This window comes from Desmodus rotundus, chromosome 9, assembly GCF_022682495.2.
Source record: "Desmodus rotundus isolate HL8 chromosome 9, HLdesRot8A.1, whole genome shotgun sequence".
NCBI classification, from domain to species: Eukaryota; Metazoa; Chordata; class Mammalia; order Chiroptera; family Phyllostomidae; genus Desmodus; species Desmodus rotundus.
The window spans coordinates 6,197,115-6,213,758 of record NC_071395.1 but is presented as its reverse complement, the minus strand read 5'-3'; the positions used below and the strand labels follow the sequence as shown (position 1 = coordinate 6,213,758).

Here is a 16,644-nt window from a genome sequence, read left to right as displayed (position 1 = left end):
TTTGGGGCAACAAATTAAAAAATATAAACCAGAATTCACAGGGTGATTTCTCAGTCCGATATTCTTTTACATTGAGATAAATAAAAGCATATAGTCCTTTTAATCAAATGCATGCTAAACTAAGAAAAAAGAACAATAAAAATAATCTGAATATAAGAGGGAGCCTTCACATGGAATTTATAAGACTAAAATAGGCTATGTTTTAAAATATGTTCAATTTTCTTAGGAGGAAGATAGTATTTAATCTTAATGTGTCAAAAGTCTAAAGACATTGCTCCCCAAAACAGTAAGTACCTGTAGTCACAGAGAGAAGATTTTGCTATCATCAGTGGAGATCTGTACTTTAACTAAGCATATTGTTTGCTAGCCAATCATGTCATCTACCTTTAATCTATGAGAAACAAACCCTAACATAACCTTGAATTATAAAATCAAAGTCACAAAATTCATAAGTAAGATACACCCTACAGTTATGATTTCTGAAAAGTATCTCAAGTTTGGACAAAGATTAAATATTGTAATAAGATGAAAGAGCTCATTTCTATCTAGAAAGGAAAATTTGTCCAAGTTCACTCACTGGACCCCCTGCTTCACCAACTAACGCCTTTCTAATGCTCACCCACAATCTTGAAAAGAACAAATAGTTAAAGGAAAAAGAAAGGGAGAAGATAGAGAAGGAAAAGACAGCTGGTTCTGATTCTCATTTTGCGACGCCTTCGATTACCTTGATTTCCTGTGGAACTGGGAGCCACCGCACTCCGGGGAGTCCGTCCAAAAGAACGGCACTGGAGGCCTCGTACTGCTGCGCCCCGGGACTGGCCCCGCTGTGCGGCCTGGCAGGCTGCAGTGCTCTTTGAAAGAACAGTTCAAAAAAGTGATCCACTCGAGGGATGTTCTCAGTCTGGCTGAAGGCACTGAAGGACCAAGAGCTCTAAGTTAGCACGGCATGTGGCAATGGTGGCCATCGTTTGCAAGCTGCTCAGGGGACTGGGTCTTTCCCACCACATCGGCCCTCTTCCTCACTCCTGCCCCTTAGGAAGGATTACCGCCATGGTGTTACTGACAGAGTGTGTTAAGAGATTCACCCTGTCATAGTTTTTACTCTAAAATCTACCCTAAAATGCACTGAGCAGATGGTACTATGGATGCACCACGGGGCTAATATAAATGTTGTATCTACAACAGGAAGGGCCGAGCTACCTTTTTTTGCAAAAAATGTAAGTTGTTTTTACCTCCATCAACCATTTAAAACTTTCAAAATTTTGCAGGTAATGTAGAAAAAATAAAGGGATTTTGAGCTTTGTAATAGGACAGATCTGGCTTTGAATCTTAGCACTGCACTTACGAGGTGGATATCACAGGAAAACTGTCTAAGTTTACATTCACATGTAAAATATCTAGTATATAATTAGCACAAGCACATACTAGGGTCCTTACTTAGTAAGCACATAATTAGCCTATTTCCTCCCCTCTTTACTAATGAAGGCATAACTATTGGAAAACTCTGAAGAGGGGGGAGAGAACCTTGGTTTTAGCCATGTAAAAGTAATACAGCATCGCCCGCAACCACTCATTGGAACAGCGCACTGGATAACACAATAACTGGTATATGTCAGAATACTATTCATCAATTCATCCCACAAATTACTTGAGCACCTACTGTGCTCCAGGCACTGTTCTCATTGCTGGAGGTACAGCAGTGAAGATACCATGACGAAAGACAAGGCCTCTGCTCCTGTGGAGCCCACATTCTAGTGGAGAAAGACAACAAGTAAACGGACAGTAAGAACATGAGCTCTGACAAAGGACTCTGCAGAGAACAGGACTGTGTGAATGCGTGATGTAACTGGTTGGCTATTTTAGATCGAATGGTGGGGGAAGAGTCCCTTAGAAGGAGGACTCTTTCCCTGACCTTCTTGACATCAGAATCTTGGTCCAAGGAGAGGAAAGAGTGCAAAAGCCAAAAGGCGAACAAGCATGGCCAGGACACTAGCAGAACAGTGCAGAGGGGTGGGTGGGGTTTGAGATCTGAAATGAGAAAGGGAGACAGGAGCCAGATAATGTAGAAAGACCACATGAAATGCATTTGGAAATTAATTAAAGTGGACTTGACTTAGGGCGGTGAACACACAATACAATGTACAGATGATGTATTATAGAATTATATACCTGAAACTTATATAGTTCTATAAACCCATGTCACCCCGATAAATTCAATAAAAAAATCAGACTTAAAAAAATTAATTAATTAAAGTGGCAAGAATGCAGGCAAGGAAACCAGTCAGGAGTTACAGGAGTGGTGAGAGATGGCTCTGGCCAGACAGGGCAGCAATGAAGACAGCGAGAAACGGACGACGGGCTGGTGCGGACTTGCTGGTGGGCCAGCCGAGCATGGTGACGGAGACTGTTACCCTTACTCTGGTCACAACGCTAACCTTTGTTCACAGATAATCAGAGTTCTGTGGCTCAATGGGCCTTTCATATCTTCCATAATCAGAAAAAAATCCTTGTTATTAAAAAATTATTGCAAAATGACTCTTAATAACATATTGGATCCATCGTGCTTTTTGGTTTTAAGAACTCAATGTATCTTTACATTTATTGCTTAGTTTGCCTTTCAAATTCTCACTTGAACAAGAAGAAACCAGTTAAATTGCTGCCAACTTGGAGATACTTCCAAATCGATGGAAGCTCTGCCTCCAACCTACTCCACTGAAATTTGCATAACACTCCAATTGATTATCTTCTGAACAGAAGTCATTGCAGGAATTTATTCTTTGATTATCTCATTTTATGAAAACACCAATCAGGGCAAAACATAGTAACGTCTGCTTATCTAGTATAAATTTAAGAAGGTAGTTTATAACTACACCCTTACACTCCACTGGCTAAAATTTCCTTATTAGTAAAAGGTAAAAGCCCTGTTTATGGCTGCCTGGCCTTTTGTAGCTCACACATTTGGAAAATGCTAATGAGTAAGTAATAGGTTTTCAGAGGAATGTATCTCCTAAGCAGCTCTTGGGGGAGAATACTACAAACCAGACAATCGTTCCAGATGGCACAGTCACAGAACGTCCCTGATGGCTGCATTGGGAACAGTGACAGCAGAGACCCACATAGATAAACAGACAGCTGATCCCGCTGTGGTTTGGGAAAACGTATAAACTGTCCTTGGATTCATATATTGATACACGTTTAAGGCTCTGAAAGCACCGGTAGCACTTTAGCTCTTGGAAGTACTGGGACTTACAAAAACCCCTCAAAGAGAAAAATTTGTTTTCCATCCATAGTTTTACATGACCAAATATTGAACAGTTTCCTCAAAAATCCTTCTTCAGATAAGGAAAGATGCATCATATTATGTTGTAAGGTTAAAAAAGCAAGAGACAGAAAAATATGTACAGTATGAACCCATGTGTAAAAAAGAGGGCTTGCATATTCATATACATATAGAAAATACATGGAAGGATACACAGGAAACTGAACAGTTAATACCTTCTGTATTGTGTCTTTTCTTTGTTTTAATAATGCATGCTTTTTCACTTACATTGTTTTAGAAGGAAGTATCAGATTTTAGAAGAGTGAATTTGACAATAGTGTTATAATCAAATACACACATACAAATATGTAAAATCATCTGTTATGAAAATGTTCTTACATTTGCCCCTACAGAAATATATCAAGTCAGAATATAATTGAGGTTACATCTTTATTTCACTAAAGTAACATATGAGACCAAAAAAGAAAAAGCACAGGATCGAATGAAAAACTGTGTAGAGATATAAAATAAGAAAGGGAGGATGGGTGAGCAACTCAAACAACTATGTTGCCAACCAAGGAATAGCAGTTAAGGGCAAAAGCTGATTTAGAATCACGCACTTAAAACTTGAGGCTCAGTTCAAAGACATACTTACCTATCTAAAGAACCATACATAAATTTTAAGGTTTGGGCAATATCTTCTATCATATTCCTTAGCTGAGGAAGAGGAACTCTAAAAAAGGCATAAACACATTTGTTTCTTTATAATATAATCACACAATGCACATCTAAAAGAAGTAGGTCAAGTTTATACAGTCTCTGCTCAGTTTCTTAGCTGGGCCTTCCTCTCCCTCTCCAACCGCCTATGGTACCTTTATCTGCTACTGCATTTCATTTCTCTTCTGCCTTCGGGCTTCTCCCCACCCCCCGCTACTGCATCCTAAAGTGCCTTATTACGGATGTTCCACAATCCTTGTAAACCCACACTAGCTAAACAGCCTAGCTTTTCATAACCCAGCCCGCGGGCTTTGGGCAGTCTCCCAGAAGGGTCCTGTGCTATTCCCCGTGAGGGACTTGGATCCCCGTGGATTGTGGTATCCATGTCAGGTCCTAGAACCAATGCTCTGGGGATGGAGAGGGATGACCGTAGCTCCCTTTCAGACAGAAAAATACACACCAGCCGTTTAAAGACAGCCACCATCTAGGGTCTGTCACAGCACCACTATCCCTTCATGTGAAGAAGTTAGAACCCCACATTCACTACTGATCATATCTCTGTTGAAGACTGCAGGCACCTTCAAAACACATCCTTTCAACATTTTTCACTGTAGCCTACTTTGGAGCTCCTGTTTGTGGTGTTAAAACATGTCCATAAATTGATCCACTTCCCCCACAAGAGGCAGAGTTAATTCCCCCACTTTGAGCGTGGGCAGGACTTGGTAACTCACTTTAGCTCATAGTAAATAGTGGAAATGATAGTGTATCTGTTCTAAAACTAAGTCGTAAAAGGTCTCGCAGCTTCCCCCTCTCTCTAGTTTGGATCTTGCTTTGGGGTAAGCCCGCTGACGTGTTGTGCGGAGGCTCAAGCAGCTCCACGGAGAGGTCCATGTGGCATGGAGCCAAGGCCTCCTGATGGTACCCCTGAGCGTAAGCCACCTTCAAGGTGTGTCCTGGGCTCCCACTCGACTGCAGCTGCAGAAAGGGAGCCTGAGCCAGGACCACCCAGCTAAGTTGCTCAGGGACTCCCTACCCACAAAAATACCTGTAAGATAATAAATGTTTCCTGTAAGTTTTGAGTTAATTTGTTATGCAGGAATAGATAACTAATACACTGTTATATAATGAAAGAAATCTGGTTAACAGTCATTAGTAACTAGATTATAGTTATATTTGTGTTCAGATTGACTAAATAATTTGTCCAAAATGGTGTTCTCTAAAGGTGCGTCAGTTACATGCCACGCTATTCGTTTCACATTTGATTCCTAATTGTTAGACAACATAAGATGGTTCTTTGGACCAAGAGGGAAAACGAAAGTCCATACAATAGTTTAATAGAAATTGCCCAATTACTCCTTAAAGTAGGCAAGTGTCTAAACTACAAACTTTATAAATCATTGAACAGGGACATAGACTAGTCTGCCAGGAGTTAAATCCACCCCTTTGGGGCTGTTCTCCATAGTCCTACCGCCTTCCTCCTGCTTTTCACACGCTAAGACATTAGGGAAGTGATCTAGTGCTAAGAATTCAGACAGACACTTGTCCAATTTCCAATGCTGCTTCCTGCTGATTATGTACTTTTGGCAAGTTATTTAACCTTCTCTTTGTTTTACTTTCCTCATTTATAGAATGGGGCCAGCAATCATCAAGTCCATTTGGAGCTGATTTTGAAGAGTAAATGAGATTGATTTATGAGTAAAATACCTAACAGAGTCCCTAGGTTCATGGTCAGATCATTATCAACCTCAACCCTGCTTGTACCTCAGACTATTAAAATGAAAAAGATATATTTAAAAAATCCTTCCAAACAAGTTAGGAGGGAGACCATGATAATATTATAAGATGTACTATTAGAGAAGTCACTTTAGGGTTAAATATTCCTTATTTATTCCTTAATTGAGCCAAAGGTGCTCAAAACCAGGGCAAAACACCTTTTTGCTGACTGCGATTCAAAATCTCAATGGCAAAAAACTGTAAACAGGCAAAATCCTAATCATGGTATCGTCCAAAATTGACCAGAGGACCAGCTCGTCTCTCAGTTACCTCCACTGGCCATATGGCTGAGAAAAGTGATCAGCAGCTCCCGCTTTCACCAGGGGGCCCTCCTGGCCCCAGTCTGCACGATTCTTACCACGGGAACACTCGAAGCTATCACACCAGAGCAACGGACCTTTAAATCGTACAGCTGTGTAAGGAGTTCATGAAAATGTCATAATTTTAATGAAACAGACTTTGTAAGCAGTATTTGAGAAATGATTTTTAAAGTAAATAAAAATCTCAACTTACTCTTCAGCAGGCAGGCCAATTAACAATAACTTGTCAGATTCTTTCCAATAAGCCACATTAATTTGTTTCCCATTTAAAAGAAGGGATGAGCTGAGAAAAAAATAAAGGCAAAATAAATTTAGAATATCTATAAATGTTATAAAATTATAAATAGTCATTCAGAAAAGATTGCATATGGTATGATTTAAGAAATGTATGCTTAATAAGCATATTTATTTTCATATCCCTAACTGACAAAGAATTGTATGACAACAAAAATATATTCTGAAATATTTTTTAAAAACCCATAACTACTAAAAAAAAAAAAAAGACCCATTACAGAAAAAAAAAAAAGGTTAGGAAGGATCCCTGCACCTTGAAAACATTATGCTAAGTGAGAGAAGTGACAAATAACCAAATATTATAATTCCATTCACACAGAATGTCCAGAAGAGGGAAATCTACAGACACAGAACGCAGATGAGGGGTGGTCTAGGGCTTGGGGAGGGGTCTGTGGGCTGATAGCTAAGGGTTTGGGGTTTCTTTTTGAGGTGATCAAAATGTTCTAAAATTGGCTCTGGATGGTTGCACATATCTGAGAATATACAAAACCACTGAATTGTATGAAATATGAACTAGATCTCAATAAGGCTGTTTAAAAGATGAAAGGGGCTTGCAGCATGAGTTTATGAAGGCAAATGTACACAAAATGTACACACTAAATGGAACCTCAGTTCCTAGTGTCTTGAAAATTAGTATTTTCTATATTCGCATTATATTTAAAGTCCCACAGCTAAACAAGACTTTTGTTTAGAAAAGCAAGAAAATTTTTCTTCCTGTTGCCTTGCAGATCCTACTTCTTGTAAAACCCTAGAGGTATCAGAAAAATGAGAAAAGAAAAGTTGAAGCATAGACAATCCGACATTTTATCAGTATTTGAGGGCTCTTAAACTTTGAGACAAACTTTTTTGTAAAGTCAAAAATTGTTGAAATATTAAGGAAGAAAATGTTTTATATTTCATAAATTTATTTTACGAAAAGAGAATGAAGCCCCTAAACAAAACTTAAGAGCTTTGAGCCCCCTCTTCCTATAAGTTAACTGTGGCACTTCAAGGTCAGAGCTGCATAAGTCCATGTGGAATGGGATGTTTTGCTATGTAACTGATGATATCATGTATTTTATTTTTCCAAAAGTTATTTGACTTCAGTTTTGCTTATCCATCACGGAAAAAATCTGCATAGATGATACTGCATTCTGAATATGCCTCCTAAAATATATTCTGTATTTTTCTATCATTGTTGTAAGAACTATGATAGAAAAATACAGAATAAGCATTTAGTCACTCTTACCAACCACAAAGGTATTACCCACCCAGAAACTAACAATCAAGATAAAAACATGGGGGGAGAGAACCAAGATGGCGGCGTAGGTAGACACACTGCGCCTCCTCGCACAACCAGAACTGACAGAGAATCGAACAGCAAGGGGGACTGACACCAAGGAAACAGAAAATAATCATTCATCCAGACTGGTAGGAGGGGCAGAGACGGGCACCGGGGTGGAGAGGACTCGCGTGGCTGTGGCGGGACTGAGACTGGCGGAGTGTGGGACAAATGGCGCAGGCAGTCCGAGCACTAGCAGACCCTGTGGTCCCACATTTGCACAGATAAACCCAGAGGGCCGGACTCAGAGTGGCGGAGAGTGGGGCAGGCAGAGTGGCGGGTAGCACCTTGCGGCACCACATTCGCCCACAGATAAACCCGACGAACGGCGGGCAGCGAAGCAGACCGCTGCGCAACCCAGGGCTCCAGCTCGGGGAAATAAAGCCTCAAACCTCTGATTGAAAGCGCCCCTGGGGGTTGGGGCGGCAGCAGGAGAGATTCCCAGCCTCACAGGAGAGGTCGTTGGAGAGACCCACAGGGGCCTAGAGTGTGCACAGGCCCACTTACTCGGGAACCAGCACCAGAGTGGCCCAGTTTGATTGTGGGTATCGGAGTGGAAGATTGAAATCCGGAGGACAGTGAGGCGGGCGCCATTGCTCCCACTCGGCCCCTCCCCCACGTACAGCGTCACAGCGCAGCCACCAGCATTACCCCGCCCCAGTGAACACCTAAGGCTCCGCCACTTAAAGTAACAGACGTGCCAAGACAAACAAACAAAAAAAATGGCCCAAATGACAGAACACTTCAAAGCTCCTGAAAAAATACAACTAAGCGACGAAGAGATAGCCAACCTATCGGATGCACAGTTCAAAGCACTGGTTATCAATATGCTCACAGACTTGGTTGAATCTGTTCGAAAAACAGATGAAAAAATGAAGCCTATGCTAAGAGAAACAAAGGAAAATGTACAGGGAACCAATAGTGATGAGAAGGAAACTGGGACTCAAATCAATGGTATGGACCAGAAGGAAGAAATAAACATCCAACCAGAAAAGAATGAAGAAACAAGAACTTGGAAAAATGAGGAGAGGCTTAGGAACCTCCAGGACGTCTCGAAACGTTCCAACATCCGAATTATAGGGGTGCCAGAAGGAGAAGAGGAAGAACAGAAAATTGAAAACTTATTTGAACAAATAATGAAGGAGAACTTCCCTAATCTGGCAAAGGAAATAGACTTCCGGGAAGTCCAGGAAGCTCAGAGAGTCCCAAAGAAGCTGGACCCAAGGAGGAACACACCAAGGCACATCATAATTACATTACCCAAGATTAAACACAAGGACCTACATCCAAGATTACTGTATCCAGCAAAGCTATCATTTAGAATGGAAGGGAAGATAAAGTGCTTCTCAGATAAGGTCAAGTTAAAGAAGTTCATCATCACCAAGCCCTTATTATATGAAATGTTAAAGGGAGTTACCTAAGAAAAAGAAGATCAAAAATAGGAACAGTAAAAATGACAGCAAACTCACAGTTATTAATGACCACACCTAAAACAAAAACGAGAGCAAACTAGGCAAACAACTAGAACATGAGGGTGGTCAATAAGGGAGTGGGAGGGGGAGAGGGGGGTAAAGGTACAGAGAATAAGTAGCATAGATGATAGGTGGAAAATAGACAGGGGGAGGGTAAAAATAGTGTAGGAAATGTAGAAGCCAAAGAACTTATAAGTATGACCCATGGACATGAACTATGGGGGGGGGGGGGAATGTGGGAGGGAGGGGGGTGGGCAGGATGGAGTGGAGTGGGGGGGGAAATGGGACAACTGTAATAGCATAATCAATAAATATATTTAAAAAAAAAATAAAAAAAAATAAAAAAAAAAAAGATAAAAACATGAAAAAGCCTAGGCTCATCATAATGCCATGCTTAAGAGATATCTATCACCTCCATGAAATAAATTCTGAAGTACAGGTCACTGGTCCAGCATTGTGACTGAAAATGTGCTGAAACACCCAGCTCTACAGTGGTGTTCAGAACCTACACTTCAAATAGATGACTGGTCGAAACAATTTAGCTGAGAAACAAAATATCTGCAGATAAATCTACATGAAATACTTGTATATGTAGATTTATCTGCATATTTGTACAATATGTAATAAGCACATTTGTATAATAGATACTTCTACAGCATTTTGTCAGAATCAAGGCAAAGAACTTGAAAGAACAAGAGAATCAAATCTAAATGAAAATCATTACCTAGTAACTTGTGTCCCCGTCACACTTTCCAGCATGTCACACAGTGTAAGAAACACCCCTCTCACACTTTTCAATTTCTGAGACGCCTCGGATGCTGGGTAGTGATAAAGAATTTCCTGCTGTGAAATGGAAACAAACAAAAATGACCACACTCCCCAAACATCCCAACCATTATTTTTTTGTCGTGGAAAGTTCAGATTTTGTAATTAAGAAAGAACAACAATAACAGAAGGAATCCTTTCCGCTTCAGTGGGAGTTTTGTTCAAACATAAGAAGAGAAATATGCCTGGAATTTTAACACATTAACTAGCATTTAAAATATTACATTTGAAAATAAGTTAGAGAATATCAAAGTTGGTCATGATACCAAAATATATACTGAGTGGGACACTAATGAATTGGAATAATTTCAACTGATTTCAAACAATGTTTTAAACTTTAATTTCCTTTATAATAAATTCTAATATTTTATAATACTTTATTATACAAATATTTTTACCTTCTGTAGTCAATATTTACATAGATACCACATGTAATTTTTAGAAATATTTAAATTTAATTACTTTCACACTGACTTTAAAAATAATTTTTGTCATTTCTTGTGAATTCATTCAATTATTAAATCTTTATTTAAACCCAAGGCAACACTGAAATTAAAAAGTGAGAACGTGGAAGTATATTAGAGTAGTGCAGATAGGGAGAAAGAAGCATTATGACATTATAAAACTGTACCTGTCTTAAATTTGAAAGAGTTTGCCCACTATAATTAATCCGAAAGAAATCTTCGAAAGACAGCACATTTCAAATTATGGAAAGATACTAGATCTATAAGATAATCACAAAATGCTAACTACTTTTCTATTTTCAAGAAAAGCGTGTTCTCAGGAAACATGCAGTTTTAATGACAAACGACAAATTTCAAAATCAGGATGTGCATTGTGCCAGAACTTTTACACAAAGGGACGAATCACTCTGTACCTCACTTCTTTGCTGTTACTTAAAGCAAGGTGCCATTTTTCTTACGAGGCAAATAAAAAGAAGGCAAAACAAAAACTTCCAGGTAGAATCCTTGGAGAATTCAGAGTAGCTTCCACTGATACAGCTGAATGGCAACATACATGAATATTAATACAGCCACTGTAAAAGCCCAACACCCTAAAACAGCACCAGATCTTTTCCCGTGATCTTTATCTCGCTAAGAGCGTTCCACATCTTGTTTCAGTCTCTTTTTACAAGAATAATTACGTGACATGGTGTGTATGTCTTGGCAACTTTTACATTAGGAAAAATATAAATAAACTGCACACATCTGCTTTTTATACTTATTAATAAGCATATTCAATAGATGCAAATTGCTATGGAATATGTTGGCCAAATATACTCTGCCTAACAACTCAAATTTTCTCACAGTATTTCTACTGTAAAAACAGTTAAATGCTTTATCTCTAGAAATTAAGTCGACTATCAGTTTAGATCTTCTGTTATGTCTACGTAATGGCATTTAAAACTTGGTTAGTATATAAACTTACTGCATTTAGCCAAATAACAAATACCGCTTGAAAGAAATAACCATATTTCCTTTGATACTTTTTTTTGGTTAAGTTCCCAAATCATGTAACTCAAAGAAAAAACGCTTTTCTGAAATATGTAACTCATGTGAAAACAAAATGACCCTGTGACATTTTATTGTAAAATAAGTCATACCACTAAAAAAGGTCTTTTGAGAAAACCTCTATTCCCACTGCCGGCAGCAACCGGCCCCAGGAGCCCGGCTGTGAAAGGCCTGGCAGGCCCCACAGTTCCTAACTGGCTTAATTAGCTGCGTTTTCCAGCACTTGTTAGCAGCATGCATCTGCAGCAGCTTCCACTCTATTCAGTGAGAAGAAAAAGCCTCTGCTGAACAGTGTTGACACAGGGCTGTCCACAGACAGAAACCTGCTCATTGAGAAACATCTACACACTTTCCCATGGGAAGACAGGCAAGGATGACAAAAGGCCCCAGCAGTCCCTACTTGAAGACAGCCTGGAAAGAGTCAGGGTGCTACCATCCCAGAAATTTGTTGTGTTTTATATAGTAAATGCTTAAACTTCTCATTTGTTTTAAAGATACCAAGGATTAATCACACATGCAAGAAATTAGGATAATTAACTCTAGGTCTTGGGCATTTCAGAACACAGAAAAGTAAAAAAACCCCAAATAAGTAAATCCCTTCTTTTCCATCTCAGTTACTGACTAAATTTTGATATATGAAGAAGTAACACAAGGAAATACAACCTTTGGATAAAATGGCTTCAGCGTTCAGAATACAAATTGCAAGGATTACAAAAACAAAGAAATGTACATCAGGTAAAAACTTTTTAGATCCCACTTCTGCTCCAGGCAGAATCTTCATGGTAAAGTCGATGCTCTGAGAGACCCTTGTGCTGTGAAGCGACTAGATGCATGGTCAGCACAGGCCTGTTTGAACTGTTGGACATGGGAGAAGGGGAGAGGCTTCCAAGACGTCCTCTCCACACCCTTCCACACCCCTTTTCCCACCACTGCAAAGCAAACTGGGGCCTCAGCTGGGAGTGGTGAGTATGGCAGAAGGCAGAGGCAGGGCTGTCCCGAGGGTGGATGCCCACAATAGCTTTGATCAAGACTCAGAGCGTTGGGCTAGTGGCTCAGGAGGTGAGCTAAGCCTAAGACCCATGTGTTAAACCCAGATCCTTGAGTAAGGCTGAAGTGCCCAGGTCAGTGGCAGAAGCAGAAGAAGCAAATTCTCTCTGGAGGAGTGCATTCCCAGTTTAGAAACACAGGACTCCCAAAGATAAAAGCAAGCAGTAAGTTTAGCCAATGACCTCCAAGGACATAAGAATGCATGCCACCACAAGTCAGAGTCCCTCAGGGGTTAGAGATAGTGGGATGGGCAGATTCAGAACAGGGAAGAACTCTGTATGACATGCTTAGAGAAACAGAGATTCACTAAGATGAGCAAGCAATGAGACTGCCAGGAATAGCATTGTAGATTTTCAGAAACTTCTAAAAATAAAACTGTGACTGTTTAAATAGAAAACACAATGAGGAGGTTAAAAAACAGTATGAACATAGCAGAATCAAGAAACTGAACAAAGAAAATAAAAGACATTCCTTACAGAGGAATGACTGACAGTAGACTTCTTAACAGCAACTGTGGAAGTCAAAAGACAAAGGAACACTATCTTTGAACAGATTGGAAAACACTTTCCGCCTGGTTAGCATAAGCAAGACCATGTTTGGACCTCATCTTCTTCTTGGCCACACAGGAAGACTGACTACATTTCTCACCTCCTTGCATCAGGGGAGACCATATAACTAGCTCTAGGCCCTGGGACACGAGCAGAAGTGATGGTGCTACTTTTAAGCCAGGCCAGTGGAATGTGCCATGTGTTACCGCATGCTTCCTCTCTTCTTGCAATGGCCAACTGGAGGCCAAAGACGCAACAGAGGACTCGGAAGCTCTTGGGAGTAAGGGAATCACTGGATGAAGAGCTTGAAACACTGAACTGCATTGGCAGGAACATTCACATTGAAGTGAGAAATCAACTCCTGTTATGTTGAGCCACCGAGACAGGAGGGTTGTTATAGCAAGTGGCCTCTGCTGACTAATTCAGTAAAGAAGAAGGGGTGAAAAACACATCACCAGATAGAAAACAAAAATAATTTATCACACATATACTTTCACTAAAAGAAATTCTTAAAATCCATGTTTTGGGAAAAAGAAAAAACGACCAAGTAAGGACAGTCTGACATGTGAGAAAGAATGGTGAGTGGAGGAATCGGTAAACATGTATGTAAATTTAAAGAAGGTCCATCTCCAGGAAACATGTATGAAACGTGAATTTGATAACATGTAATTTATATTTTATAAAGTGTAAAATATAATAATTAGTAGTAATAAAAGTACAATTATACCCAATTTGTGGGATTAAAAAAATGACGGCACTAAAATATTGAAGACAATAGCAAGTGGGTGGAGGGGGGCTGACTGAAGCGAAGGCATATTACAGACCTTCACTCATTTTGCAAAAGGGTGAAGATAATGTTTAACTTTAGAATCTGTGAAGACAAATACAATAAAATTTTAAGAGTATTCACAAAAAAATAGCAATAGAGTATACAACAAGAATAATAATGATACAAGCAACCAAAATATCATGAAAAAATAAGTTCAAATAGAATTTTTAAAGAAAGCAGAAACAAATTCAAATCTCTACAAATGGATTCATTGAGCTTGTCAGAAGAAGGAACATACCTAAAACATAAAGGCATGGAATGACTCAGAAATTGCGTATTCTTCCCTCGGAAGACGACGCAGGGTGCTTCTGTGTTTCCCTCGCTCCTGGAGAAGACACTCACCTCCTCCTTTGAGGTCTCGGAGTCCAGCTCCAGGGTGAGATACAGGACGACATGCGGCGTGCGGAGCACATCCTGCTCGGTGCCTTCGACCTCTTCTCCCCAGAGAAGCTTGACTAAATCCCCTTCTGTGTTCGGCTGCGCCTTTTTCTGTATTGGCTGCGTGGTTTCCTTTTTCACAGCATAGGCATTTTCAAACGTCAGTTTCACCTTTGCACATTAAAACAACGTGTTGATGTCTCACCGAGGGGAAATCGGCTGCAGTTTTTGCGGAGGAGGCCCTGCACACGCACACACTCTCAGGCGCGCACAGCACGCAGTGACGCCGTCCCACAGCGTGGGCTCCTGGGTGGCAGGGGCTGGGCGCTCTGCTCACAGTCGTATCTCAGCTCTGCGCCCAGGGTCCCTCACACGTTATCCCATAAACAAGAAATGCCCCAGAAAAACAAAACTCAGTGTGATCTGACAGTGTGAGAAAGGCTAGCACCACACTGTAGGCCCTGACAGCACCGACCCATCTGGGGAAAGCGACGGAGGAGGTTCGGGATTAAAAGTGACCTCACCACCAGAACTGGCGCTCCTTTCAAGTAAAGTGAGGCTCAAGTTTTCTTCTCCTACACATCCTTTAAAATATAGGCTGAGGACAGCAAAAAACAATCAGCATGCTGGGACTTGGCCCGTGGCCCTAAGAAAGATTATCTATCAGTTTTCCCAGGGCAGTCTTCATTTCAAGGCCTGATGTCAAACCAGACTGGTTAGTGTCCAGGATGTTGAAAGGTATCTACCAATCCTCGATTACCTTTCCTTGAAAAAGGAGATATGTCGCTAGGTTGGCCAAAGATAACTCGCTCCTTTCAAAGCACCTGTGTGTACCCTGAGTAAAAGAAGTTTTCACTAGAAGGTTGGGTATAAAATGAGTATATTTTGGGGGGTGGAAATATTAAGCAAACTAAAAAAATAAATTAAAAATACAGATTCTACATGGGAACAATCAAGATTTATGTGATGGCAACTAATACATGGTTAAGGTGAGGAAGAACTGAAGAGACACTGTTTTAGAAATGATTTTAGGGTGTGAAAACAGTGTTTGGTGTGTGGTTTTGACCCAACCAAGCAACATGTAAGCATTACATGGCCTGAAAGACTATTCTCTGAGGGTGGCATCTGTTGTGGTTGGTGATGCTCAATATATGTGTGCACGAATAGAAATATAAACGTAACCATGAATACATGAGCAGGCTCTGATGAAGTAAATGGCTTGGTGGTCAAGGGGCTTCTTTTATTTGTGAGTCGTTTAGGAGTGTCCAAAAGAAAATAAACGGGAGCCTCTGAGGGTGTTCCTTGGAAATGTAAGAATCTAGAATTTGGGGAGATTTTGAGCGCAGACTTTGTGCAAGTTCAGACAGGACAGACGGGAGCTTTGAAGTCGGTTCTCGGGCACTGGGCTTGGGGGAGGCCTGGAGCGGGGGAAACCTGGCTGTAGGGAGACAGGCTGGGTCTGCGGTGCACAGCGCTGGAAGCAGGAGAAAGGCGGTCCTCGGAGAGAGCCACAGCGTGCCTCGGAACAGGAAAGGCAGCCTTTCCAGCTGAGGTTCCGCAGAAAGGTCTGAGGCTGGGGCGTGATTCCCCAGCAATGACAAAAGGAAATAACTCGTAGACTTAAAATAACACTTCACCAATTTTACTTCAGGCAGCAGCAGCAACCTAAAATTTAAGACCGGTTTGCTGTGCTTCAGGAAGAACAGACACTGGAAAACCAGCGTTAATGTTATACTTGGCAAACAGCAGCGCTTCTCTGTGGTACGAGGACCTTTCCCCACCGTGACAGACTCAACCCAACACACACTCCACAGGGCCAGCCATTAAAATCCCCCACGGAACTATTTTAGCCACCCTTCTTCTGATTTAAGTAAGGTTGTCTCTATAACTAAAAGATAATTACACTTTAGCAAGACATTCTGAAAAAGCTCACACGTTAAGTGCTATAAGTGTTGGGATACCTGGTTGCCTTGATAAAATAATAAAGGGGGAGACAGATAACCAAATTAGGAGTTAAGTGCTATTTTTGAAAAGGGGGTTGATACATGTAAAGGTTAGGATATTATGTGTTTTACAGGAAAAAAAAACCCTTTTAAAACACCTAATACAAGACAGTTTATATGAAGCTCCTTATAAAAAGAGTTTCCTGTAGTTCTTCCATGGAGACGAATCTGTGACCAGTTTCGTGGGTCCTTCACCTCCTGACTCCCTCAAAATGGTCTCGGATTTGCACAATTTGCCCGTCCTTTCTCTCCTCCTCTCCCCGCTCAGGAGAAGATGTGCCTTTCCTCAGGTCTGAGGACATGTTTTCTGTAACGCATCACTTCCAAAACCTTGTTGTTTTAATGTT

The 16,644-nt window shown here is 40.7% G+C and overlaps 1 protein-coding gene across 2 annotated transcripts in view; it reads right to left on the bottom strand.

The window, feature by feature from the left end:
• INTU (inturned planar cell polarity protein) overlaps nucleotides 1-16,644 on the bottom strand; it is a 48,268-nt gene that overhangs the window by 16,496 nt on the left and 15,128 nt on the right. For both annotated transcript variants that reach the window (XM_024569112.4, XM_045202718.3), the window contains exons 4-8: nucleotides 14,259-14,465; nucleotides 9,881-9,999; nucleotides 6,263-6,352; nucleotides 3,915-3,992; nucleotides 725-914 (exon numbers count right to left, since the gene is read on the bottom strand). In XM_024569112.4, coding sequence (XP_024424880.2) covers nucleotides 725-914; nucleotides 3,915-3,992; nucleotides 6,263-6,352; nucleotides 9,881-9,999; nucleotides 14,259-14,465 — 684 coding nt within the window. The remainder of the gene's footprint in view (nucleotides 1-724; nucleotides 915-3,914; nucleotides 3,993-6,262; nucleotides 6,353-9,880; nucleotides 10,000-14,258; nucleotides 14,466-16,644) is intronic.